The following is a 27,030-nucleotide window of genomic DNA, read 5'->3' on the forward strand; positions in this document are numbered from 1 at the left end:
TATTTTAAAATGCATCAAATTTGCAGATGAGAATTTGAGGTGCTCAACAGGTAGGAGCAGCAGTGTCATCAACCAAACTTGATGAATACATTATGACATTTTAGTCCATTCTGGACCCATTTTCAAGTCATGACATGTCTTAATATGAGTTCCAAGATGGACTGAAATATAGTACAGTACAGTACTATAACTTTCATTTCGCATCACATGTGTGGGTTGGGTTATTTGAGCGATACTGCAACTAAATTAGGCACATTTAAATAGATATTGATTGATATACTGGTACCTCAAAAATAATGTCTTGATATGCATGGCAAAATGTTGAGCCAAAAGGGTTGGATGTGTTGGTGGAAGAGGATCGGTGGAGAACAACAGGCCGTCCCCGAGGCTTGATCCTGGATCCCAACGTATCCCACAAGGTTACACTCTGAACCTGTATGCAAAACATACAAATAAACCATCACATTACACAACACAATCCCAAATGTGTCCATGCAAATGGTGCATCAAACTATGTTAGCCATCAATCTATACACTGAAGAACACTTGTTGAATGTGATTTACACAAGAACAGTCTACAAAAAGAGCAATGATTTATGCAGTGAAACCAACTAGTTTTATATTTTATAGGGATTTGACTTCAAATATTAATTTGAAGTTATATCCTTAAGGTCATGAATATGGTTTAAAATCTTTAATAAAAATAAATTCTAATTTTTCTTAAAAGAAAGATATTGCAGCTTGCTCATTACTATCCAACCTGTGAATAAGTTAAGATGAATATGGGGATTAGATCAAAGCAAGTAATTATCAAAAGAAAGTGTACAGTTTGGGATAAGATCACAATAACTAAATAATAAAGTTTCCTCTCATGAAAACATGCCATTGAATAACATTTTACATGACATCATTTTAACCTTGCTACATAAAAATAATTATAAACCTATATTCTTCTTGAAGTCTTTAGCAATTGCCATACAATACAGAAGACACACATCAATTCAAATTATTCATTCTTGCAGTTCATAAAAGAATAAATGTACAGTTTAAGCATTTTTAACTTGTGTACTTTATCACTTTTCAGTGTACAGTCAGTACTTCAAGCATAACTCTCAGTTTGCTGTTTTATGCCTTTGGTGGAACACCTTAAACATAACACACGGAGGGACTGCCATCCCACACCGATAACATAATTGTCAGAAATAAACATAAAAGGAAATAAGAGCACATTATGTGGAAGAAAATAGTACTAAGATACCCATTGAAGGCTTATCCAATGCAACCAAGAGAGAATCAATGTGGTGTCAAAAATAATAATCCAGACAATTTATGTGAATGTAGTAGCTCTCAACCTTCAATGTGTTAGCAATACAACTTCTAAACCAGCACGAGAGAGACACGTTTAAGTGAAGAAAATACCGAGGTAATGTGATGAGATCAAACTCGCAGCCCCATAGCATTACCTAAGAATTCTCTCAGATAAATCATGTCATTGTTGCTTCACTGTGCAGGTTAAGTGAGAGGAGTGAGACTCTGGGGAAAGAAATAATGACAAACTAAAGGAAAGTGCTGATAAAGGTGAGTGAAGGATCTTAGGTATTAACAGATGAAGCAAGCTCCAATGAATGCAACTAAACACTCTTGACTGTTTTTGTCTGCAAACCTAGTACTTTCATGGTTTGCTCGCAGTCTGCATATCCCTCAACTTGCTAACTTGAATTCACCTCTAAATTATGCCAATATGCTAACAGCATATCATACAAACACTGCTGGTACATCAAAACTGACCTTATAATATACATATTAATATTAATAACACCAATAAAAAGTATGAAATTGCCTTAAACCCTTAAAGAGCGCAATACATTTATAACTGGGGCGAGTAACAATTGCAGAATGGCGCACCACAGCTATAATTGGTTGGGAATACTGTATAAGATTTAAAAGTCCCACGGCTACACGGGGTTCACATCAGATTCAGGGCTCTAGTAAACAGATGCCATTTTTTTTTTTAAATTGTGGGCAACATTCCCGGGTGTGAAGGCCTCAATACTGAGTGAGAAATCAAGGCTGGTGCACACAGCATGAGCTAACAGCACTGCTGTTCACCTTGTGACCACAGTATCACCTAAAAATGTCAAAATATATATGTAACTAGTATTATTTAGCCATGATAGTATTACAGAAGAGCCTGACTGATAAAGATTGTGTACAATGTTCAGATATCAGTGAACACAATGCTGTTCAAGATGTTCACAAGGCTAGTCACAGCACACTGCCATTGTTTTATCCATCTAAGAATCTTTTAACAACTTCACATGCTCCTTTACAAAATAAACTTGTGGAAAATTATTAATGTACAGGATTTAGTGACCCAGACTCTGATAATAGCAGGATTGTGGGTGAGAATTAGCGATGTGCATAGTATGTTGGGAGGAGTAATCTTGGTGAGGGAGGGAGGGAGAGGTGGCATCGTTTGCTGACTCCGTGGGGCAACCTGTTATTATCTGGACTCACCATACCAGCTTAGTGGTTCGCTATGGTGAACACAAATGTAGATTTATATATATAGTGTAATAACAGCAAAAGAAGGGAGGGAGGAGCCATTTTGGTGATGGAGGTAGTGCCATCTGCTGGCTGGTGTGTGACTTGTCATGCAGTGCATTGTGGCCACTATGCTGTTTGGACACCATACCAGCTTAGTTGTACAGTTATAATGAATAAAACATATAGATACTTGTATAGTGTAATAAAATCACGAACAATATTGTGGGAGGAGGAATACTGGCGACTAAGGAGTTAAAGGAGGGAGGGAGGGAGGTAGTGTCTCCTGACTGGGTGTGACGGCCCACTCAATAACAGCAAAAGGAGTAGGTTGGGAGGAGCCATTTTGGTGAGGAAGGTGTTGGTGAGGGAGGTGTTGGTGAGGGAGAGAGTGAGGCTGTCATGTGCTAGCTGCTGTGTCATTTGTCATGCAGTTTTTTGTGGGCACTATGTTGTTTGGACACCATACCAGCTTAGTTGTTCAGTTATGGTGACCAAAACATGTAGATACTGTACTTATATGTAACATGTGTGTATATAGTGTAATAAAAGTACAAACAGTATTGAGGGATGAGGACTGTTAGCGACTAAGGTGTTGAAGGAGGGAGGGAGGGAGGGAGGTACCGTCTGCTAGCTGGTGTGTGGCAGCCCACTCTTGTTGTTTGGGGTCATCACACCAATTTAGTGGTCACTATGGTAAACAAAACATGCAGTACAGGTACTTATATATAATGTGTAAATAGAGTGTAATAACAGCAAAACTATTTGTTTATTGTTTTAAGAACATAATAGTTAAATCACAAATATGCACATCATACTTTTGAGTATATCGATGGTTCATACATTATATAAATATACCACACTACACACTATTGAATAATATTACCAAGAAAAAAGAAAAAAAAAGGGAAAAAATCAGAGACATTGAAGTAATTAGATAATATCTTTGTGGCACCTTCTGCCCGACAGCGCGGGTGGAGGAGACCAGCACCTATTTTTTTCCAGAATTCTTCGCCCTATTGCAGCCAAAATATGTCACCTACGATTTTTTTCCCCCTTTATCAGGAAACACATTTTAACAACCTTAGAAGAAAAAAGTTTAGATTTTTTCTTAAGCCTAGCAGTGTTGCAGGCTATAATCCCAGGAGTTAACAAAGCAGGTTGGATGGGTCGAGCATGCAAAGCATGCAATGCAGCTGATCCTTGAGATCAACAGACAGGGAATGAGTAAAGAAGTACAAGCTGGGAACAAGCCCCGCCAGACTCCGAGTCAGTGTTGTCCCTGACCCAACAGGCAGCATGATGGAGGCAGTATGGATGAGCATTTCCCTGAGGCAGGGGCAATGAACAACCTTCGACTTCGCACAAGGCGTGAGCTGGCTTGTAAGAAGTAGCCATTCTATGACCTACCACACAAAAGTTTTCCAGGGCTGGCAGGGTGAATCAGCCTAATGAGAAGCCCAGGCACTGAGGCCAGATAAGCCGGTAGAACCCTGTCAGGTAGGCTAACTGACAACATCAGGGGCAACAGAAGAGGACTACCAACACAACCTAGGCTTGCCTAATAAGAAGCTAAGCAGACCTCCTTCGTATAAACAAGTTGAGAGAACAAAATTAAAATGAAAACAAAAACCCCTGAAGACACACAACAAACTGGCAGTCAGAGAAACATCAGCCACTATGTTGAAGTAAAGCTGGCTGCATCAGCAGCAACGTGTCCCACCCAGCCAATAACACTTCCCTACCCGGGACAAGACAAAAAGCCCTAGACCCCCCTGACGTACTTCAAGGGCGAGGACAACATCAAGTGTTGGAGTCCTCTAATGGGGAGCGCTTTCCGAATGCCCCAGGGAAGATAAACCTGACACCCAAGGGCAGTACTCACAGAGCACCTAGGAAAGGTCACCCTAGGTGCATGCTGCTCCTATACACTAAGACATCTGGCCACCACACCACACACGGCTGGAACAGTCACACAGGGCAAAAATACAGAACAGGAACTTGAGGCCAGAGGTGATTGATCTGACCACCAGCACATCAGTTCAAGAACTGGAGTGATGGGCTGCAGGCTCCCCCTCCCCTCTATGGGGGGAAGGGATGCCGCTAATGAGCGAGAGTGCTAGTTGCGTGAAGTCTTGCTTGTTGGGTTTCTTCCTAGCGGAGTTATTTTGATCTTTTAGGATGTAGATTGCACAGGTTAACCAGACAGCGGTCTGCTTTGATTTGCCTACTGTAATGTGACTTTAAAGCGTTGGTGTTCGGCTGTTTCAAAAGCTGGGGGCAGGGCCTCGTCACATAACAAAAAAAAAAAGAGAAGTTTGTCCCTTTGTCTGTGGTAAGGTAATGGGAAGACACACAAAACACAAAGTATATAAACAATGAAATTTTAATTACTCTAGAAAACAAGACATGAATAAAGACAATCTCGTAAAATTCAAAACAGGTCAAAAAACAAAACAACATGAATAATTACTGGAAATATAAAGTTACTCTAAGACAAGAATGCAAGTTAAAATAAATCAAATAAGTGAGGTACTGGGAATACTGGCTTCAAGCTGCCACCTCCCTTAGTACACGACAGCCAAGGCTTAGTCTACTAGCGAGAGATGTCAACTCCAAGGAGCACAGAGATATTCTAGTAGACTAAGCCTTGGCTGTCGTGTACTAAGGGAGGTGGCAGCTTGAAGCCAGTATTCCCAGCACCTCACTTATTTGATTTATTTTAACTTGCATTCTTGTCTTAGAGAAACTTTTCATTGACAGTAATTATTCATGTTGTTTTGTTTGTTGATCTATTTTGAATTTTACGAGATTGTCTTTATTCATGTCTTGTTTTCTAGAGTAATTAAAATTTCATTGTTTATATACTTTGTGTTTTGTGTGTCTTCCCATTACCTTACCACAGACAAAAGGACAAACTTCTCTCTTTTTTTTTTTGTTATGTGACGAGGCCCTGCCCCCAGCTTTTGAAACAGCCGAACACCAACGCTTTACCGTCACACTACCTTTCTAGGTCCTTCCCCGGTCGATGGCAATTATGACATACAGTACAGTACTCTACTTTAAATGTAAAGTGCTCATAGGCCATTGCTTCCCGCACCTCTCTGAGAGGGGCCAGGTTCTGGCTCGTGGTCCCCAGTAGGCATATCTCCTGCGACTCATGACCCCAAACTAATATAGCACATATCAATTTGGATAGCTTCAGGGAGCTGACGGGGCTCCCTTCAGAAAAAAATGCATTTATTGAAAGAATAATAGAGTGGGGAAGAAAATAGTAACGAGCATAACTAATAAGTAACAGGGAAAGGGGGGCACCCAGATCCAACAAAGAATTCAAACGACAGAATATTTAAATTATAATGCAAAAGGTGAAAACAAGCCCTTGAGGAGGGGCATAAAGAGCTACACACTTCCCATTGTCACTGATAGACAAGCACCTTTCTCACTTTCCCCACAACTGTGCCCATGGGGGGTAATCAATCATAATGACAACTCCATTAGCTCAGTCGAATCATAATTCTTAAACAGAGGATAGACGAATGATTCTATGACTGTCAGCTTTGTCTGGATACTGCAGCATTGCTTGGATACTGCATCTTTGTTTGGACACTGCAGTTTGTTTGGATACTGCAGCTTTGTTTGGATTATATAATCATTGTAGGAGATTATGGATGTATAAAAATAAATCCAGAATGCTTATCGCTTTGTAACAAAAGCTTGAAAAGCTATTTGGTTAATTTATTTGTAGAAAAGTTGTGATTTCAATATAACCGGAACCACAATTTTGTTTAAGTCATACTGGACAAATTGCATACAGTATAAAGTTGTGAATTTACAATGTAACAAACTGTATATAATTTCCTAATACAATATTAACACAGATCAAGGCTGGTAATTTGACTTGACCGGCTATATGCAGATGAAGAGTATCACAATAATGTGGCAGAAGAAATGATGACTAAACCACAACTCGGAAGATGGAGAAGCGACGTTGTTTCGGTTCATCCTGGACCATTATCAAGTCTTGACCTGCTATAGGTAAATAAATGATCTCATGCACTAATGTACAAAGGCATAAGCGTCAAAGTTGCTGATATTAGTCCACAAAAAGTTCTGGGAGATGTTAAGAGACTGATTTTATGGCACGTGCAGCCGAGGTATCTGTGGGAAAGCATTACCAAACCGATTTCAGAGCACTTACAGACAAGGTGTGTGTCGGGAAGCATGCAAGGGAAAGAAAGTGCAAAAACCAGTTTTCTGTTTACAATGAATAAAAGGTAAAATCTGCCCGAAACGCTTTGCGTAATAGTGGCTTTAGGCATTGTATGTACTAGCTCTATCTATAAAGCCAACAAACTTTGTAAAATCTCTTTATGTATGTACCTTACCTAAATAAAAATTATTATTATTATTATTATTATTATTATTATTATTATTATTATTATTATTATTATTATTATTATTATTATAAAGTGCTCTAAAAGTGAGAGAGCAATTGGTTCACTTTATCTTAATTTGTACAAGCTGCTATACGTAAATGGGATTAGAAGATACCTTCACTAGTTTTCTTTATTTGATATGAAAAATGGTGTACTGTGTAATAATCGAGAAAGGGAGTACGTGTACTACATAATACCGTAGAAAATGAACCCAAAGCAGACTGGGATCTCTTGGTATTCTATGCACCGATCTTCACCCATTATCCAGTGAAATGGTCTGTGAAGTTATGGACCGTGGGGTCATAGGTTGTCGAGTCATGGACTGTGTAGTCATGAGTTATGTAGTCTTCTTTAAGTCTCCAAAACTTCATATACCCTCCCCCAACACCCACCCATCCACCCACACACACACACACACACACACACACACACAGGAATCTGTACACCAGTTGATTGACGATTGAGAGACGGGACCAAAGAGCCAGAGCTCAACCCCCGCAAGCACAATTAGGTGAGTACACACACACACACACAGGGGGTCTGGTAGCTGAGCGGACAGTGCGCAGGACTCTTAATTCTGTGGCCCGGGTTCGATTCCTGGACCAGGCAGAAACAAATGGGCAAAGTTTCTTTCACCCCTGATGCCCCTGTTCCCTAGCAGTAAATAGGTACCTGGGAGTTAGACAGCTGTTACGGAGCTGCTTCCTGGGTTTGTGTGTGTGTGTGGGAGGGGGGGGAGGAAATTAGTTAGTAGTTAGTTACAGTTGAGAGGTAGGCCGAAAACGCAGAGCTCAACCCCCGCAAAAACAACTAGGTGAATACAAATACACACACACACAGGTGGGACCAAAGAGCCAAAGCTCAATCATCGCAGGCACGACTAGGTGAGTACACACACTATACCTACACCTCACCTAAAACCACCCATCAATATCATTATTCCACTACAAGGTTTTGTCTTCCTCTTCTCTTCCTACCTTACAGTTCTTTGAATTAATAGATTAAATGATTAAAGAAGTGATAACTTACCAACAGTAAGATAGAAAAAGCATAACATTGAGAAAATATTTTTTGTAGTAACATATTTTGGAGTAATTACAGTAAGTTGCTTACAGTTGCAGCTATTTTGGAGTAACTACAGTAAATTTAATGATGTACATTACACAAAAGAGCAGCTGACAGACTACAAATGACACACAGCTACAGAGGAAAGTTTCTCAATAATAGATTACAAATGACACAGCTACAGAGGAATGTTTCTCAATAATAGACTACAAAATGACACAGCTACAGAGGAAAGTTTCTCAATAATCACTGCTGGAAAAAGGTAAGCAATATCAAACCAGTGAAAGGACAATGGGCTTGGTCTTTGTTTTAACCTCTTACCATATTTATAACATATAGCCAGAGCACAAGGATGGGTCGTTACGTAATTCACCAGTCGGAGGTCAGCGTCGAATCGTTGTTCAGGAGTTAGATGAAAATCAACAAAAGAATACACTTTAAAATCAACTCAGGTTAAATTGCCGGTTTGCATAATAAGTTACTGGGGTTTTAAGTTATAACCAGTTGTGGGATTTAGCCAGTTCGCCCTATATTAGCCCTAAATGGCCAAAACGGTCCTTTTTCCTATGACTTCATATATGATTTTTATATATTATGAATATACATTTTAGAAAACAATTACTTTAAACTGAACATATACATATGAACATGTTCATATATAACATAGTTTATATGACCATGTTCATATAAACTGAACACCTGAAAAATTTTCAGGTGTCAACATAAGTGTCCCAGTAGTCCAGTCGGGTTTGTTCTCGACTTACAATTAGAAATTCTGGGTTCAAATCTCGGCATGAGAGAAATGGCTAGCTGTGTTTTCTATCGCCTAATGCACCTGTTCACCAAGCAGTAAATAGGCACCCAGGAGTTAGTCAGCTTGTAGTGGGGATGCATCCTAGGAGGAAGGGTTGGTAGTCTGACCTTGGCACATGGACACACACAGTGCCCAGAGTTTGGGTGGCAAGTGGGCTTCAAATCTAAAGTGCGTGGCAAGGAATAAATATTGGTCGGTTGTGATGTGTGTTTCTCACGCACATTGCCAGTTTTATTTATCTTATTTGTTTCATGTATAAATGATTATTTATTACTTTATTGTAAGTAGGCAATACGAATTTATCATCTTTATACCTCCTTTGTCACACACACATCACAAACCCCCAATGAACAATTGTTATTTTCATGTTTTTTTTAATCTTTTATTTATAATTTTTTTGTTAAAACAGACCATTGTTTCACTCCACACCCTCATGGTTACAACTATAAATGCATAATTAAGTTGTGAACTGCATTTTTAAGGGAATTGAAATGGGTAAATACTATTTTTTTAATGCAGGGGAAGGGTGAATCAGTTATTACAAATCTTGAATCCCACAAGTGGTTATAGCCCTCACTACCTCTCAGACACATGCTCCGTTCACTACTCATACAACAACCATGTACAACACTCAGAATAAATATCAGTGCAGCAAATTTATTTACAAAAGCCCTCCATTAATATATATAAAACTGCCATATGAATGGCAATTACTAACTTTATCAATACTCTAGTGCTAGCCTAATTGGTGAATAGGTTTCAAGTCACTAACTTTTTATGTAATATAACTAATAGAAAATATTAAAAATCTACATTTCTACAAGCATGCAGTGCTTTTAGTATATAATAAGGAAAGATATTAATAACTACAATGAAACTAACAACTTTACAAGCTATAACTTGAAACATAATTCAATGATTCAAGGAATACACATTAATATTCATGGACATGCAGAGAGTACACAGACTAAATACTTATCAAACATTCACACACACCAGAATATGTTTTATAGTATTTGATTCACCGAGTAATGTTCAAGTCGAACACTCACCACAACGGCAACAAGCTATGCATCATACCGTAATTGTGGAGGGTAAGTCAATGAGCTGCGTTGCGTCCTCGGGCTGGCGTGGAACAGTAAGAGGGAGCTCAAACTCACATCGGTGGTACATGTTGAAGTTGAAATGCCCCGGGAAGTTGGTATGCAGAACAAACTTCTTGGCACGCTGAGTTTTGGCATCAAAGAGAATGTCCTACAAAACAAAAATTAAATGTATAAACAATTAGTAAATGCATATAAGGTGTCTAAATTACACAACCTACCTTGGTAAAATGAATTGCAGACAGGAATAAACCAAACCCAAATGACACTCAAAACAATCTGTTTAATGTAATGAAACACCATTTTCTGGGTCAGCCCCAGAGGCTCTGTGGAGCTATAGGACTAATGTAAACTATATTAGTCTGGGACTTCAGTCAGTGGAGTCCTGCCTACTGAGGACCAGAGTCGGAACGTGGCCCCCCTCAGAGAGGCACAGGGAGCAATGGCTTAAGGAGACCCCTCTTCTATTTTGGGGTATTCCTTGTCTGCTTTCGACCAGGGTTAGGCACCCAGAAAGGTAGGTATCTCACAACAAACTCCACATGGTAGAAATTGTAAAAACTAAAGACCGAACAGAGAAATAGAACTCCCCAAAAGAAAACAAAGGTAACCTGCAAACAAGCAATTGTCATTCACTGCCACCGCGCAGCTTGTCCACGCAGCCATCCCCTCCCCAAGTGGGGGAGCGGAGACCCCTGGACCCACACACTGGCCCCTCACACCTCAGTTTGGAGGCTGAGCATCAAAAACTAAACCGCTGACCGGAGGGAGGGAGTGTGTCAGGGAGCCTCCGGGACTTACTCAGAAAATGCCATTTCATTACATTCAACGCTGATTTGATTTTCTGTGGGAAGCCGCTTTGGCTCCCAGGAGCTACATAGCCACAAATAAGTAAAAAGAGGGACTTACCTGGGAGGCAGCCACACCACGAGGATCAACTCTTGGACGAAACAACTGGTTGTAACCTGCAACTCAAAGCCACATACGAATGACTGGGACCCGGAACATTAACCAAATTATGGGCAGCCAGGACCCTGTTCGACCTGCGAAACCCCGTGCCCAAATGTCAGCCAAGACAAGTGGCCAGACAAGGCAGTCAAAGCAGCATACTTATGATCGTCATGGGCATGAGGGTAGACCGCAGGCTGGCTAGATTTAATAATCCTGTTGATGCCCTAAGAGACCCAAGCCCTGGAACAGGGAAGAAACTGGATTAGCCTAAAGAGCATCCACGGCCCCAGAGGCCAAAGTGCACAGGTAACGGCACAGAGCCTATTCCCTCTTGTTGACTGTATGTCAACAAGAGGGAATAGGGCTATAACTGGACCCCTGAGAGGTGATCAAGCATGGGGGGACTAAAGGAGGGCCACCAAAATACCTTAGCAGGACTAAAAGTCAAACCAGGCAGACCATCTCCAAGCAAGCAAGCAAGCAAGCAAGCAAGCAAGCAAGCAAGCAAGCAAGCAAGCAAGCAAACAAAAAAAAAAAAAAAAAAAAAAAAAAAAGAGGAACAGGGAACAAGGCCACCACGTTGGTAGGGATGCTTGAGGTTATCTTGAGATGATTTCGGGGCTTTTTAGTGCCCCCGCGGCCCGGTCCTCGACCAGGCCTCCACCCCCAGGAAGCGGCCCGTGACAGCTGACTAACACCCAGGTACCTATTTTACTGCTAGGTAACAGGGGCATAGGGTGAAAGAAACTCTGCCCATTGTTTCTTGCCGGTGCCTGGGATCGAATCCAGGACCACAGGATAACAAGTCCAGCGTGCTGTCCGCTCGGCTACTGCTGAGCAGTACCTCACACCCCAAATCGGCAACACCACCACCACTTCCTACCCAAGGCCAAACAAAGGCCACTAAATCCCAGTTGGCCCCAAGGCGGGACAACTGCTGAGCAACAGGAACCCCTACGGAAGTAAAGCCCGAGAGCACCTGGGAAGGTAACCGTAGAACCAAAGGGTAGTACTGTACTCACAGGGCACGTAGGGAAGGCCGTCCTAAGTGCATGCAGCCCTCGGTACAGTATGTTACTCATGGCCAACGTGCCACAAACAGCAGGAAACACCATAAGGGCACAAAATCCATCAAATTCTGAGGCCGAGTCAAGATCTGCTCCAGAAGCGCTTCAGCCATGAAATGAGGTGTAGGTCCGGAGCTCCCTTCTCCCCCCTTCCAGGGAGGGGAGGTCTGGCGGTGGCGGTGACCTTCGCTTTCTTTTGGGGAGTTCTTTTTCTCTGTTTGGTCTTGGGTTTTTACAATTTCTACCATGTGGGGTTTGTTTTGAGATGCCTATTTTCCTGGGTACCTTATCCTGGTTGATGGCAGACAAGGAATACCCCAAATACAAGAGCATCTCAAGTCATTGCTCCCTGTGCCTCTCAGAGGGAAGGGGGGGGCCAGGTTCTGGTTCTGGTCCCCAGTTTTCAGGACTCCATTGACTGAAGCCCCAGACTAATATAGTGTATATTAGTCCTATAGCTCCAAGGAGCCAAAAGGGCTCCCCACAGAAAAGCCACCCCAAAAAAGTGACATTGTTTTGTGTAAGGTATTACTTAAACAATTGTCCCTCAAAGTGCAGTCATCATTGTGTGTGGATCATCTAGTGAAATTTGGTTATCACATTTAGATTTTGTCAATGTTTGATTATTAAAGTTGCCCATATGGCTCAATAGCATAATGGTGCCTCTCAGCATTCATGAGAGGCTGTAAAATAATGATTATAACACTTACCTAGGCTAACACAAGACACACACACACTGTATATATTTATTTTGGAATTATTTTTACTTTTATATACAGCTCATAATTATATCCAACCAAACACATTTGAATATGTCTAACACATGCTTAAAATAATCCAGTGATACCACGTCTATTATGATACATTGAAATTTGTTCCATAAATCTGGTTTTCATAAACCTAGTTTCCAAGTCAGTATTTACCCAGGTCTTTCCTGAATCTAAACTTTTCTAATTTATATCCAATGTTTTGAGTTCTATTTTGTGTAAATATATTTGAACCCTATCATATCAACTTTGTTATACCTTATCATCCATTTATATATGCCAATCATGTCACTCTTTACTCTTTTGTCTTCCTAGAGAATCCAAATTCAGCTTTTTAATGCAGATGAGGAGTCACAATAACATGGCTGAAGATAATAAGCAGCAATAATAACAATAAGCAGCAGGGCGGCGCTCCATCAAGTGACCATGAGTTAAGCGAGTATGGCCAATACCCAACCTTGCCAGAACCGTCTTCCATCACCGGTTATGGTGGTAGGACGGCCACGAGGACACACAACTCAAGAGTATGCAGTTTGTTACCAGTAACAGAAGACCAACAAGCCTGCCAACGGGCAAGGATGGAGGAATGGATAACTGGGTAAAATTCGGACTAAGGAATACCTTTACAAGAGATGGGACAAGAGCGGACAGCTTCCCTGGCAGCAGCATCCACACGCTCATTTAAAGAGACGCCAATATGGCTGGGAACCCAGCAAAACTCAACCGACTTAAATTTACTGTGAATAAGAAACAGCCAATGCTGGATCTCGACAACCACTGGATGAACCGGATTAAAGGACCCAAGAGCCATAATGGCGCTACGAGAGTCAACAACAACTACAAAGGAAGATTGACAATGAGAAAGCAGGAGACGAAGAGCATAGAGAATAGCATAAAGTCTCAGTGTGAAGATGCTAGTCTCCAGAGGTAAGCGACGCATATATGTGCAATCAGGAAAAACAACAGAGTAGCCTACACTGTCCGCAGACTTAGACTCATCGGTGAAGATGGAAACGGAGCGGAAGTGAGCAGAAAGGTGCCCAAGGAAAAGGCGTTTTAGAACCGTAGGAGGGGGTAAAAGCTTTAGTGATGCGGGTTAAGGATGTACAAAACTGCGGAAGGGGGACTCTCCACGGGGGCAAAGAAGGAACAACACGAGGAGAAACATTAGAAATGCGAACTTAAAGAGAATCCTGTAAGCAAGATAACCGGCCAGAAAGAGGGAGGTGGTGAAGAGGAACAGGAACCACAGGAGGGGCAAATGTTAAAGCACGACAGAGGCAAGAGGAAGGATGTTGCAAGGACCGCGCAAGAGAGCGAAGACAGTAATGATCACAGTGGTCCTGGAGAGATAGGAAGCCAGTGTCAACATACACGCTGAGGATGGGAGTCGAACGAAAAGCACCAGAACTGAGGCGCAACCCAGTATGGTGCAAAACATCATGACGGCAAGAGTAGAAGAAGCAGATGAGCAAGGGATTAACGACAACTGAAATCACCCAGCAGGAGCACAGGCTTCGGCAAGGAGTCCAGTAGGCGTTTCAGATTGGGAAGAGAAAGCGGGACACTCGGGATAGATAAATGGAACAAACGGTGTACCATTTCCTCACAAAGATACGAGCAGCAGAACAATGGAGTGGCGAAGGAAAGAGTAAGGGGAAAAAGGGAACATCAGAGCAATTCAAGAGAGCAGAAAAGTTAGGAGCCCCAACAACAGCTGGGGAGGGGGGGGGGGGGGGAAGAGAGAAAGGAATAGCCACGAAAGCGACCAGGACGAGCACCAAGCATCGGCTCCTGGAGACAGACACAAAGGGGCGAAAACTGCAAAATCAGAAGTTGGAGTTCAAGGAAATTGGCGTAATAACCACGAACGTTCCATTGAAGAATAGACATCGACAAGAAGAGAAAGGACAGCAACAGAGAACAACAAAGAAACAAAGGTGAAAAGGGAACACAGCACGTTGAAGAAAATCAGGGTTAGGAGGCATGGGTAAACCGAGTAAAGAAGGAGGGAAGGGAGCTGGAGGACCGACCAGGGGCGGATGAATAGGGTCCAGAGGAGGAAGAGGGGGGATAACCAGGGGTCAAGGACAGTAGCAGGAGGGGGGCAGAAACCAGGGAGTGCACCTCAGCAAGGGCAGCAACCGAGAGGGAAGCGGGGGCCAAAGAGACCTCCATAGCAGGAATAGGAGGGGTAACCACTGAAACGGGAGGGGACGGAGAGAGTGTCAGAGGTAGGAAGCGAGGAAGATAGCGAAGCCTTTTTACCCGCCGGGGAGGAGGGAGAGGAGCCAGGCTTACGCTTCTGACTCAAAAGAGACAGGCGTCCCAGCAACAATGTACTGGGCAATGGATTCTAGCGTCTCAACAGGAGAAGCAGAACGAGAGCATACACGAAGGCCGTTGGGAGAGCAATGGACATCAGCCCGTACTGACAGGCGGCGTGGAGAGCCAATAAACGGAGGAGAAAGATGGGATGGAGGATCGGAGGGAGATGAGGAAGAAGACACAGGAGACATGACAGACCGGGCAGAATGAAGGGAAACCCCAGACTGAGAACCAGGAGGGGGACCCTCCTGCGGGTGCAAGAGTATGCCTCCTCAAACACCCGGGCATCAAAACAAAAGAAGACCAAAAGAATGATCAAAACAGGCACAAGGTCAGTGAGAAATGACAACAAGAAAGGAGAAGAGGGGGAAGAAAAACAAAAGGAAAAGGAAAAGTTGTCCAGCAGAATTAGAGAGGACAGCAGCAGGAGCACAAGGCTACGAAAGGACAGAGATGCTCCTTAACCACTGCACTGCGCAAAGTGCCTTTAGGCGCTCAGAGAGTTGTGCTTTTTGTTTTTTAATTTGGCTATATTTTAATGTTATTTAATGTTTTCATTACTATTTGTGTTTTGAAATGGAAATAGTTGACTTTGGAAACATTTTGACATTAAATTTACCTGAACATTTGTAAAAATAACAAAAATATGTCCTTGACAATTGCACCAAGACGTTTTTGCCGAAAATAGGTGAGCAGTGCAAGGGTTAAGGACTGTCTTAAGGAGCATCACACTCCGGCAGCCGCCCACCAAGCCCCCTCACGGCAACAAGCTGGACAGGAAGGGGGGGGGGCAAAAGGAAAGAATAGGATGAAAGGTATGAAATTAAAATTTTGCTCAAGCACATTCTATTTGTAAACATTCTGACAATTTCTTTTATAGCTTAATTATGGTTTTACATCCTATTATAAAATTTAATGACTCATAATATCTAGTGAATTGTTAAAAAAGCCTCATTTGGATGTACAGTAATGAAGTGTTGTAGTTTGACTGCCTTTTGTACAATATATCCAGAATTTCCAAAATATCATTTGTATAAACTCTGCTTTTTTATCTTTTTACATAATATTTGTATATTTTGTGTACATCCCTTACATATCATTTGAACAGCACAGTTTATATTTTGTATATCTCATAAATATTGGCAGTACTACATTAACAAATACTTTGTATATCCTTTGCATAACCTTTGTATATAAATGGTGGAATGTTGACCTTATAGCTATTCTGGTTAAAAATTGTTTGCTGTACATTAATGCATTAAAATAAAATGACTTGCACTTAAACTAAGCCATAAACTAAGCAACCATACCAATCCTAGAGTAAAATAGTTGAAGAAGAAATCGGAGCGTATAGTAGCTTTCCGCGCATGGGCATTGTGAATTTTCATTTTGTCTTCAGATTTATAGAAAATTCGCGACGGTGCCCCTAGAGCAATTGCTACTTCTTGACATGAAGCCCCAAAGTGGACAGTCCGAATGAATGTCTGACGAGATTCATGATGGCGTGATCTCCCTGAAAAAATAAACAATAGTGATAATTGTAATCAGATAATTTACTGATAAAGTATGCATACATCATACTGGTATTCAGGTAATTTTTGAAAATGCAAATACTATCCAGTACAACCAAGTTCAACTCCAACAGAATTCACTCTTAACTGGAGTCTAGATGCAAATACAGGATTATGATCCAGTGAATTGGGCTTGTAAATAAAAAAATTACTTTTCTGTGTGTCATCATTAAAATAAGGAAAATATGAGTTCCTATATTTGCACAAATAAAAACTTAACTTCTGATACAAAACTGTGGAAAACAAAAAGATTGAGTCAGAACAAAAGTATGGTTGCACTTGGGGGGTACAGTACCAATTAATCCAGCTAATTTGAACTTTACTCAACAGGATCAGGTATTGTCTTTCTTAGAAAAAACTAATTTAGCTGCACTCATTTGAACTGGTATTGCTTAGACAATAAATACATGGAACTCAACATTTATGTAAGGATGTGTCTATATATACATACAGCTGAAAAGTAAGGAATTGAGAGGACTGAGAATTGAGCTAAATGGAGTCATAAGTCATCTGCTCCTGTAATCACCTGTGTCAAAAAAGTTAATAACTGCAGTATCAGATACAATTTTACCAATACTAATACAAAAATATTGGTACACTGCTAATTATGAATATCCTTTCTTATTTTCAATTACATAATATAATAAGAAAAAATCTGATCAGAAAGTTGAGTTCATTACAAAATTAAGACAACCTTGAGATTAAGGAAGTTAAATCAAATCAATGAAGACATTTCCAGTACACATACACACATATGGCTAAGCCTGTTGGCCCCAAGCATGATAATTTACAATCACTTCAAACAGCAGCTGAATAGTGGCGGGGGTTAAAAAGATAAAAAACCAGCGTTGAATGTAATGAAACGCCATTTTCTGGGTGAGCCCCGGAGGCTCCCTGGAGCTTATCGGGCTAATGTGTGTTATGTTAGACCGGGACATTAGCTAAGGAGTTCAGACCTACCAGGGACCAGCGCCAGAACCTGGCCCCTTCAGAGAGGTTTCAGGGAGCAATGGCCCTGGAAAACCCCATATGGTTGGGGGTTTTCCTTATCTGCCATCGACCGGGGTTAGGCACCCAGAAAGGTAGGCGTAACAAAACAAACCCCACATGGTAAGAAACTACAACAAAAACCGAACAGAGAGGTAGAAAACTCCCTACAATCCCAAGGAAACAAGCAAACAAGCAAACATCACACTTTACTGCCGCGCCGATCGTCCGCGCAGCCCTCCCCACCCCGGGAGGGGGAGGGGGGAGCCCCGGACCTACCGCGCCGGCTGCCAAGCTCCAGTTCGGAAGCTAAGCGTCAACCAACGCGAAAAAACCGCCGACCGGTGGGAGGGAGGGTTTCCAGGGAGCCTCCGGGGCTCACCCAGAAAATGGCGTTTCATTACATTCAACGCTGGTTTTCTGTGGGGAGCCCCTACGGCTCCCTGGAGCTTCATACCCAAAGAGAAGGAAAAGAAAGGGCTAACCCGGGAGGCGGCCGCCACAAACTCTGCAACGCAAAGCCAAGACAACCGGTCGCAAACCTGCGACCCAAGGCAACAAGAACGCCCAAGAACAGACGCACATATGGATGGGCGGCCAAAAACCTGTGCGACCCACAATTTCCTGCGCCCGAAACGTCACCAACACAGCAGCAATTGCTGCAAACGTCTGAACAGCACGGGCGCAAAGACAGACCGCAGTAAGAAGGAAAACACTGCGGACGACCCGGGAAACCCGAGCCCTGAAAACAGGGAACGAAGGAACCGGATCAACCACAGCGCATCCCCAGGCACGGTACGCCGGCAACAGCAAAAAGCACAACTGGACAACACAGGACGCACCCCCCGGCCAAACCAAACAAGTACCAATACCCCAAGAACCCCTCCGGAAAGCAGCCGTCTCGACCGTCGCCAGGACAGAGAAAGGCTGCACACCAATAAAGCTACCACCAGTACCAAAGAGGAGGAAACTGAAACCGAAGGGGCTACCACAAACTGAGGGGAAGAGAAGAAGGCACCCTGAACAAGGACCAGGATGGCTCAGGCGACTCATGAGCAGGCCGGAGGGGAAACAAAACGCGAGAAGACGTAAGAACCGTCATACAGTCTCCAAGACGAAGCTCGCAGGTGGGACACCGTCAACAAAGCCACCTGAACACCATAGAGATGGCGATACCTGCGTCAAAATACCAGACGCGAAGAGCCAAAGAGAAGGCCGAACCAGTCACGGACAGGACCGATTCGGCCTGCTGAAAGAGGCGAAGCCTCAGGAAAAACGCCCCGGGTACGGACACCTATCAAGCAGCGTCTGAAAAGAAGGCCGGGCCGGCCACAGTGGAACCATAAGGACTGTTCTCGTGGGAATGGGCTGCAACTGAACCAGAACCCGAAGCAACAGCTGGACCGGGAGAAGAGGTACAGGTACCCCCCACCTCGACCAGGCCTGCCGAAAGCCTCCACCGTGAAGTCCTCGCAGGTGGGAAGGGCGCCACAAAACGGGCGACGCCTAGACCACGCCGACCCGAAGACGTCCATGGCCAGGAGTCCATAAGCCCAACAGAGCCAACAAAACGAATCGGCGACGACTGGCCAACCCACGAAGAGGAATGAACCGAGACAGCTGTCCACCAGGACGCAGGACACACCCCGGACACGAACCACACGGTTAACCAAACCCCCTGTGGTTCCGGCAAGAACCACCAGAGAACAGTCCAAACAGAGCTGAATGGTAGAGTACCTAGTGACCCAAACCCTCCGAAGCGCAAACCAGACAGCCATGAACACCTGAACCGGGCTGTGAGCCCGACGGACAGACAGACTCCATCAACCTCGGCCGACCTGGTGAGCACTGGTCACAAAGCCCCGGCCGAGAGACGACCCGTCCGTGAACACATCGAGCGAAGGCTCGGGGAGCCGCCAAGGCACGGAACCCCGAAAACCCCAAAGAGGAAGCTGGTGACGCAGCACCAACACCAGATCCCCAGAGGAACCCAAGGAATGCAAGAGGCGGAAGTGGAGTCTCCGTAGGAACCAACCGACGCCGGAGCCAAACCCGACTCCGCGGGCAGACAAGCACGCCAAAGTGCAAACTCCCGCACAACCGCCCAAGCAACCGCTGAGCAACCCGGGACCCCCTCCTGAACAGCCAAAGGCGGGACCACAGCCACAGTAACACTTCTGGAGGGAAGACAATGAGGGGCCCAAGAGCCTGAAACAAGGCCCAGGTCCGAACCCGGGACGGAAACAGAAGGTAAAACCTCCAGATCACCAGGAAACCAAACCCAGCGATCTGGAAAGAACCATCCCCTGGCGAGCAGACAAGCGGACTGACTGGGAGCCCACTCCAGCCAGTCGTCGAGGTAGGCCAGACACCGAATCTCAGACGCAGACAGGGCACTAAGATCCGGTAAAGATGCAAAGAGTATACAAAGTGCCCTTCACAAAATAGGGAATGCAATAAAAACAGCAAACCTGAAGCCCCACCACCAAAGCATTGTATGACAATCATAAGAAGACATATTATGACACATGACAATCATTATATGACAATATGACAATTATAATCAAAGCATTATATGACAAAGAGTGCTGGGAAGACGGGACACCACGAGAGTAGCTCTCATCCTGTAACTACACTTAGGTAAGTACACATAGGTAATTACCAACCGTGCTAGCCCCAGAAAAACTGGAGAGGAACGTGCCAAGAAGTGACCTGGAGGTCCAGGTCCACCATCCATGCACCCGGCCCTAACAGAATCCGAACAGGAGACAACAGTCCTCCGAGCAGGGCAGAGGATCCAGGGCGCAGACGGAAGTAGTCCAGAAGAACTGCAGACTGGAAAAGCTCATGACTGCAAAGAGCAGACGGGAAAAGCTCATGACTGCAAAGAGCAGACGGGAAGCCCAGAAGGATGGGGCGGATCGACCACGCCCCACGCACCCACGAAGAGGAAATGACGAAGCGCAGGGAAGAAGCCCACCCCGCCAGCTCTGAACCCCCCCCAAGGGGGAGAAGCCGTCCTCCTAGGCCAGCAGAGGCCGGAAGACAACCCAAAGCGCCCACCAACAGCGGGACCAAGCGAGAGGCAACAGAGCAAGCTGCTCCCCCAGCGCCCAGTCAACAGAGAAGGGAACAGAACCCCTTCAGAAAGAAAAAGTACACTACCGAAGTCATGAGGAGAGACTACGGGAATGAAACCACACTTCGCTGGAAGAGGAAGTGAGGGGAGACCTGATCACCACATACAAGATACCCAAGGGAATCGACAGGGTTGAGAAGGACAGGATATGTAACACAAGGGGCACACGCACTAGGGGACACAGGTGGAAACTGAGTACCCAAAAGAGCCACAGATAGAATTAGTTTTTTTTTTTTTTTTTTTTTTTTTTTTTTGAGTGTCGGAATGGGAACGGGAAAGCACTAAGAAGTAATGTGGCGACTCCTCACACAAGTAACGAGGCTGACCCCCATACAATGTCACATGTAGACATGACAGAGCCCAAGAGGCACAGGAACCGATACACCTGTTGACGGACGGTTGAGAGGCAGGACCAAGGAGCCAGAGCTCAACCCCCACAAGCACAACTAGGTGAGGACATATATTGTAAAAGCACAAGCCGCCGACTAGTGGCAAAGAGCACTACGCCGGCCAGGCAAAGAAGGCACAAAACTGCATCAAAAGGCCCACCTCGACAGCAAAACCACAAAGTCCCAGCACAACCACAACATGTGCCAAGACCCAAAAAGCTCAGTCTGCAAGCCAGGAAGACCCCGGAACCCCAAAAGGCAGAACCGGGTCACACGAGGAAACAAAGTCCCCTGAACCCACAAAAGGGGGCCCAAGAGGAAGAAACCTCCAGAACGAAACCAAGGAACCCAAAGGAACCCAGAATCGAACCAGGGGGAGCCCAAACCACCACATTTGCCGGCGGAGAACACCACTAAAAGGCAAAGCACAGACCCCAGCAGAACGCCCTGGGAAAACGGTCCCAACAGACCGAAAACCGAGGGGCAAGGTGTGGGAGCAAGCATACCAGCCAGGGGCACTGAGCCTAAACCCAGAGGCTCAGACCCAAAATCAACACCCAAACGTTCCCAGAGGAACAGGCAACGGCAAGAAAACACCAGAAAACAAAGAAACGACAACAGGAGAACAAAAACCCTGCAAATTTTTTGAAAACTCACCAGAGACGCTCGCTCGCACACCCAGACGCATGTAAACAAACCGCAACGCCGCCCTGGTGGCCACGCCGGGAAACCGGCAGACGAAAATGGCCGCCAGAAGGGGCTGTGACTGACGCTTAATACACAAAAACACGCCAGCAAATGTGGGAAGCTAGCAGACTGGAAGGGCGAAAAACGACGCCCAACAGCAGAAAAACCCCTGAAGGGGCAAAACCGCCCCAGAACTGCTAGTAGGCATCCCCCACAGCCCCGGGAACCAACAACAGAGGCCCCGGGGCAGAGCCGGCCTCCAAGCCCTCCGCCCTGAAAGAAAAGCAAGAGCCCATGGGAAAGGCAACAAGAAAGGGCCGCTGGTAAGACCCAGAAGCCTTGGCAGGAGGCACAGGCTCAAACCTCCGTCCCCAACCCGAACGGGGCATCCCCCGAAAACCGCCCGAGTCTCTGCCGCAACTGAACCCCGCCCCGACCCAGAAACACGCAGACGGTCCGGAGCCGGGAACATGGAGAGAAAGGGGCGAGCAGCACCTAACCAAACGGGGCGGCCACGGGGCATTCGAGTGGGAAACCAACCTAGCATGTTGCAGCAACCTAACCTAGCTTGCAACACGGATGCCGCCTGTACTCTGAACAGTAATAACATCAGGAGAGTACTGGAGAACAAGCAGAGAATCACTCGCAAGACTCCGGGTCAAGGTGTCAGTGACCCAACAGGCAGCATGACGGAGGTAAAAATGGCGACTGTCACCCGGAGACAAGGGAACAGCAACCAACGATCCCGTACAAGACGGGTTGGAACCCGGAAGACACATTCAATGGTCCCCCGAGCCCAGACAGGGGTTTCCAGGGCCCGTAGGGTAACAACTACGGGAAGCCCGAGCAAGGTGTTGCTAACCGGTTAAGAAACCCAAACATAACAAGAGGGTAGATTATAGCACTGAAAACCCCCGAGACGTGTACAAGCACGGGGGCCTAGCAGAGGGCCGCCAAACACTACCAGTGGAACTATAACCACCTTAGGCAGACCCCCACCAGGCAAGAATATGAAAAACAAAAGAAAAACCCCGCAAAAGTAAGTAAGTAATTATCAAAAGAAGGCACCAAACCGGGAAGGCTATGTAGCACCATCAAATACGCAAAATAATCAGAGGGCGCTAAATATCACCAAGGATGCCAATACGAGAACAAAAACGCATAAGGCGAACGATATCAAAAGTATCCGAGTCACCAAGAATTCTATCGAGGGACAGGTGACCGCGAGGGGCGGTCGGAAAGCAAGACACACGCTCGTCCTGGAAGTCAGGACATTCAAGAAGGACATGCACGACCGTAAGAGGGACAATGCAACTAGGACAATAAGGAGCAGGGCGGCGCTCCATCAAGTGACCATGGGTTAAGCGAGTATGGCCAATACGCAACCTCGCTAGAGCTGTTTCCCACCGCCGGTTACGGTGGAAGGAGGACGGCCACGAGGAAACACAACATTTAAGAGTACGTAGCTTGTTACCAGTAACAGACAACCAAGAAGCCTGCCAACGGGTAAGGACTGAGGAATGGATAACCGGGTAAAAGTCGGAATACGGGATGCCTTTACGAGAGATGGGACAAGAGCGGACAGCTTCCTTAGCGGCAGCATCCGCACGCTCATTTAAAGACACGCCAATATGGCTGGGAACCCAACAAAACTCAACCGACTTAAATTTACTGTGAACGAGAAACAGCCAATGCTGGATCTCGACAACTACCGGATGAACTGGATTAAAGCACCCGAGAGCCATGAGGGCACTACGAGAGTCAACAACAACCACAAAGGAAGACTGACAACGAGAAAGCAGGAGACGAAGAGCATAGAGAATAGCATAAAGTTCCGCTGTAAAGATGCTAGTCTCCGGAGGCAAGCGACACATATAAGTGCGATCAGGAAAAACAACAGAGTAGCCAACACCGTCCGCTGACTTAGACCAATCGGTGAAGACAGAAACGGAGCGGGAGTGAGAAGAAAAGTGCTCGAGGAAAAGGCGTTTTAGAACTGTAGGAGGGGTAAAAGCTTTAGTGATACGAGTCAAGGATGTACAAAACCGCGGAAGAGGGACCCTCCACGGGGGCAAAGAAGGAACAACACGAGGAGAAACATCAGAAATACGAACGGAAAGAGAATCCTGTAGGCGAGATAACCGGACAGAAAGAGGGAGGTAGTGAAGAGGAACAGGAACCGCAGGAGGGGTAAAAGTTAAAGCACGACAGAGACGAGAGGAAGGATGTTGCAAGGACCGCGCAAGATAGCGAAGACAGTAGCGATCACGGCGGGCCTGGAGGGACAGGAAGCCAGTGTCAACATACAAGCTAAGGACGGGAGTCGAACGAAAGGCACCAGAACTGAGGCGCAACCCAGTATGGTGCAAAGCATCAAGACGGCGAAGAGTAGAAGGAGAAGCAGACGAGTAAGCAGGGCAACCATAATCGAGCTTAGACAGGACGAGAGAGGAATGTAAAGCAAGGAGAGTGCGCCTATCTGCCCCCCAAGAAGTATGGGACAAGACCCGAAGGAGGGTAAGGGACTTAGAGCACTCAACACGGAGGTAAGAGATATGGGGAGACCAAGACAAACGAGTGTCAAGGAATAACCCCAAAAGCTTCGCGGAATCTTTGTATTCAAGGGGATGACCATAAAGTGACAAAGAGGGACGAAGAACAACCCGTTTCCGCGTAAAAGTCATGGCACAAGTCTTAGAAGTAGAGAACTTGAAGCCATGACCTGTGGCCCAAGACGACACGGCATCAATCGCAAGTTGAAGCCGGCGTTGAAGGAGAGGCGAATCATCACCCTGACAACAAAGGGTAAGATCATCGACATAGAGAGCGGAGAAGACACCAGAAGGAAGAGAGGAAAGAAGACCATTGAGGGCAACCAGAAAAAGAGTAGTGCTCAGAACACTACCCTGGGGCACACCTTCGTATTGCTGAAAAGAGGGAGAGAGAGCGGTACCAAGGCGCACCCGAAAGGAACGACGAGAGAGGAAGCTGCGGAGAAAGAGAGGGAGATGACCACGAAGGCCAAAAGAATGAAGTTGAGATAGGATATGATAACGCCAAGTGGTGTCGTAAGCCTTTTCTAGGTCAAAAAGGACGGCAACAACGGAGGTCTTCGCAGCAAAAGCAGTACGTATATAGACCTCCAAGTTCACCAGGACATCTGTCGTGCTGCGGCACTTGCGGAAACCAAATTGAGAAGGGGAGAGGAGGTGATGGTGTTCCAGGAACCACATCAGACGAACGTTAACCATACGTTCAAAGAGTTTGCAGACACAACTTGTGAGAGCAATAGGGCGAAAGTCCTTAGGGGAAGTACCCAGAGACCCCGGTTTGCGAACAGGGAGGACAACGGCATCGAGCCAGTCCTCAGGGACTGACGACGACTCCCAGATCCGATTATACAGACTCAGTAAATACTGAGACGTGCTCGGAGGGAGATGGCGAAGCATCTCATAATGAATACCATCGGAGCCCGCCGCCGTAGAACCGCAGAGGGCCAGGGCAGAACGAAGTTCAGAGAGAGAGAAGGGATCATTATAGGGAAGCTGAAGATGAGTGCAGAAATCTAAAGGACGAGACTCAAGGACAGGTTTACGAAGAAGGAAAGATTGGGGAAGATGAAGACCAGAGCTAACAGAAGAAAAGTGGGAACCCAGTTCGGAAGCGACCTGCAACGGGTCCGCCACAAGAGTATCATGGAGGTGAAGGACCGGTGAAACATCGGGAACAAACTTACCCGCTATCTTGCGGATACGCTTCCAGATCTGGGCCAGAGGGGTTTCGGACGTAATTGTCGAGACATAAGATGCCCAACATTCACGTTTAGCCGTACGGATGGCCCTACGGGCCACCGCACTCGCTTTCCGAAAGAAAAGAAAAGAATCGGTCGTCTGCCTACGGCGGTGCTTCTTCCAGGCTGCACGCTTACAGCGGACAGCCCGAGCACAGTCCGCATTCCACCAAGGAACGCACTTCCGTGGACCCCGAGAGGAAGAGCGAGGAATAGAGCGGAGGGCAGCGTCGAAGACAGTGTCATGAAAAAGGAGAAGAGCGCGAGAGAGGGGCAGAAGGGAGAGGTCAGAGAGAGTAGCACTGAGGGAAAATAGGGTCCAGTCCGCCTTAGCAAACTGCCACCTAGGGAAAGAGAGGGAAGGGCGAAAAGAGAAAAAGGAAACAAGGATGGGGAAATGATCACTTCCATGGAGGTCATCAAGAACCTGCCATGTGAAATCTAAGTAAAGAGAAGAAGAGCAGAGAGAAAGATCAAGACAAGAAAGGGTGCGAGTCCGAGAGTCCAAATGAGTGGGCTCACCAGAATTCAGAAGAGACAGGGAAGAAGAGAGGAGAAACGGCTCAAGGAGGCGACCCCGGGTATTCGTCAGAACGTCACCCCAAAGAGAATGACGACAATTGAAGTCACCCAGCAGGAGCACAGGCTCCGGCAAGGAGTCTAGGAGGTGTTTCAAATCAGGAAGAGAGAGCGGGACACTCGGGGGGAGATAAATGGAACAAACTGTGTACCATTTCCCCACAAAGATACGAGCAGCAGAACAATGGAGAGGCGAAGGAAAAAGTAAAGGAACAAAGGGAACATCAGCCCGAATCAAGAGAGCAGAAGAATTAGAAGCCCCAGCAATGGCTGGGGGGGGGGAGAGAAAGGAATAGCCACGAAAACGACCAGGACGAGCACCAAGCATCGGCTCCTGGAGACAGACACAAAGGGGCGAAAACCGCGAAACCAGAAGTTGGAGTTCGAGGAAATTGGCGTAATAACCTCGAACGTTCCATTGAAGAATGGACAACGACGAGAAGAGAAAGGACAAAAACAGAGAACAAGGAAGAAACAAAGGCGAAAGACCAACAGAGCACGTTAAAGAATATCAGGGTCGGGATCAGGGTCAGCAAAGTCAGGGTTAGGGGGCATGGGTAAACTGAGCAAAGACGGAGGGAAGGAAACGGGAGAACAGATCAGAGGTGGGCGGGCAGGGTCCGGAGGAGGAGGAGGAGGAGGAGGAGGAGGAGGAGGAGGAGGAGGAGGAGACAACGGAGAGGAGCAGTCAAGGACAGCAGCAGGAAGAGGGGGAGTAGAAAGAGAGGAGCGCACCCCAACAAGAGCAGCAACCGAAAGGGAAGCAGGAGCCAAAGAAACCTCCATAGCAGGAACAGGGGGCGCAAGCAC

At 45.7% G+C, this 27,030-nt stretch overlaps 1 protein-coding gene across 2 annotated transcripts in view; it reads right to left on the reverse strand.

The window, feature by feature from the left end:
- The window catches only part of LOC123769783 (PHAF1 protein CG7083), a 45,808-nt gene that overhangs the window by 2,350 nt on the left and 16,428 nt on the right, over positions 1-27,030 (reverse strand). Inside the window, exons 6-8 of one of the 2 annotated variants that reach the window (XM_045761035.2) lie at positions 16,389-16,591; positions 9,943-10,116; positions 287-427 (exon numbers count right to left, since the gene is read on the reverse strand). In XM_045761035.2, the coding sequence (XP_045616991.1) occupies positions 287-427; positions 9,943-10,116; positions 16,389-16,591 (518 nt within the window). Of the gene's footprint in view, positions 1-286; positions 434-9,942; positions 10,117-16,388; positions 16,592-27,030 lie in introns of both variants that reach the window. The other variant, XM_045761034.2, reaches the window with a different exon arrangement.

Source organism: Procambarus clarkii, chromosome 45 (genome assembly GCF_040958095.1).
Source record: "Procambarus clarkii isolate CNS0578487 chromosome 45, FALCON_Pclarkii_2.0, whole genome shotgun sequence".
NCBI classification, from domain to species: Eukaryota; Metazoa; Arthropoda; class Malacostraca; order Decapoda; family Cambaridae; genus Procambarus; species Procambarus clarkii.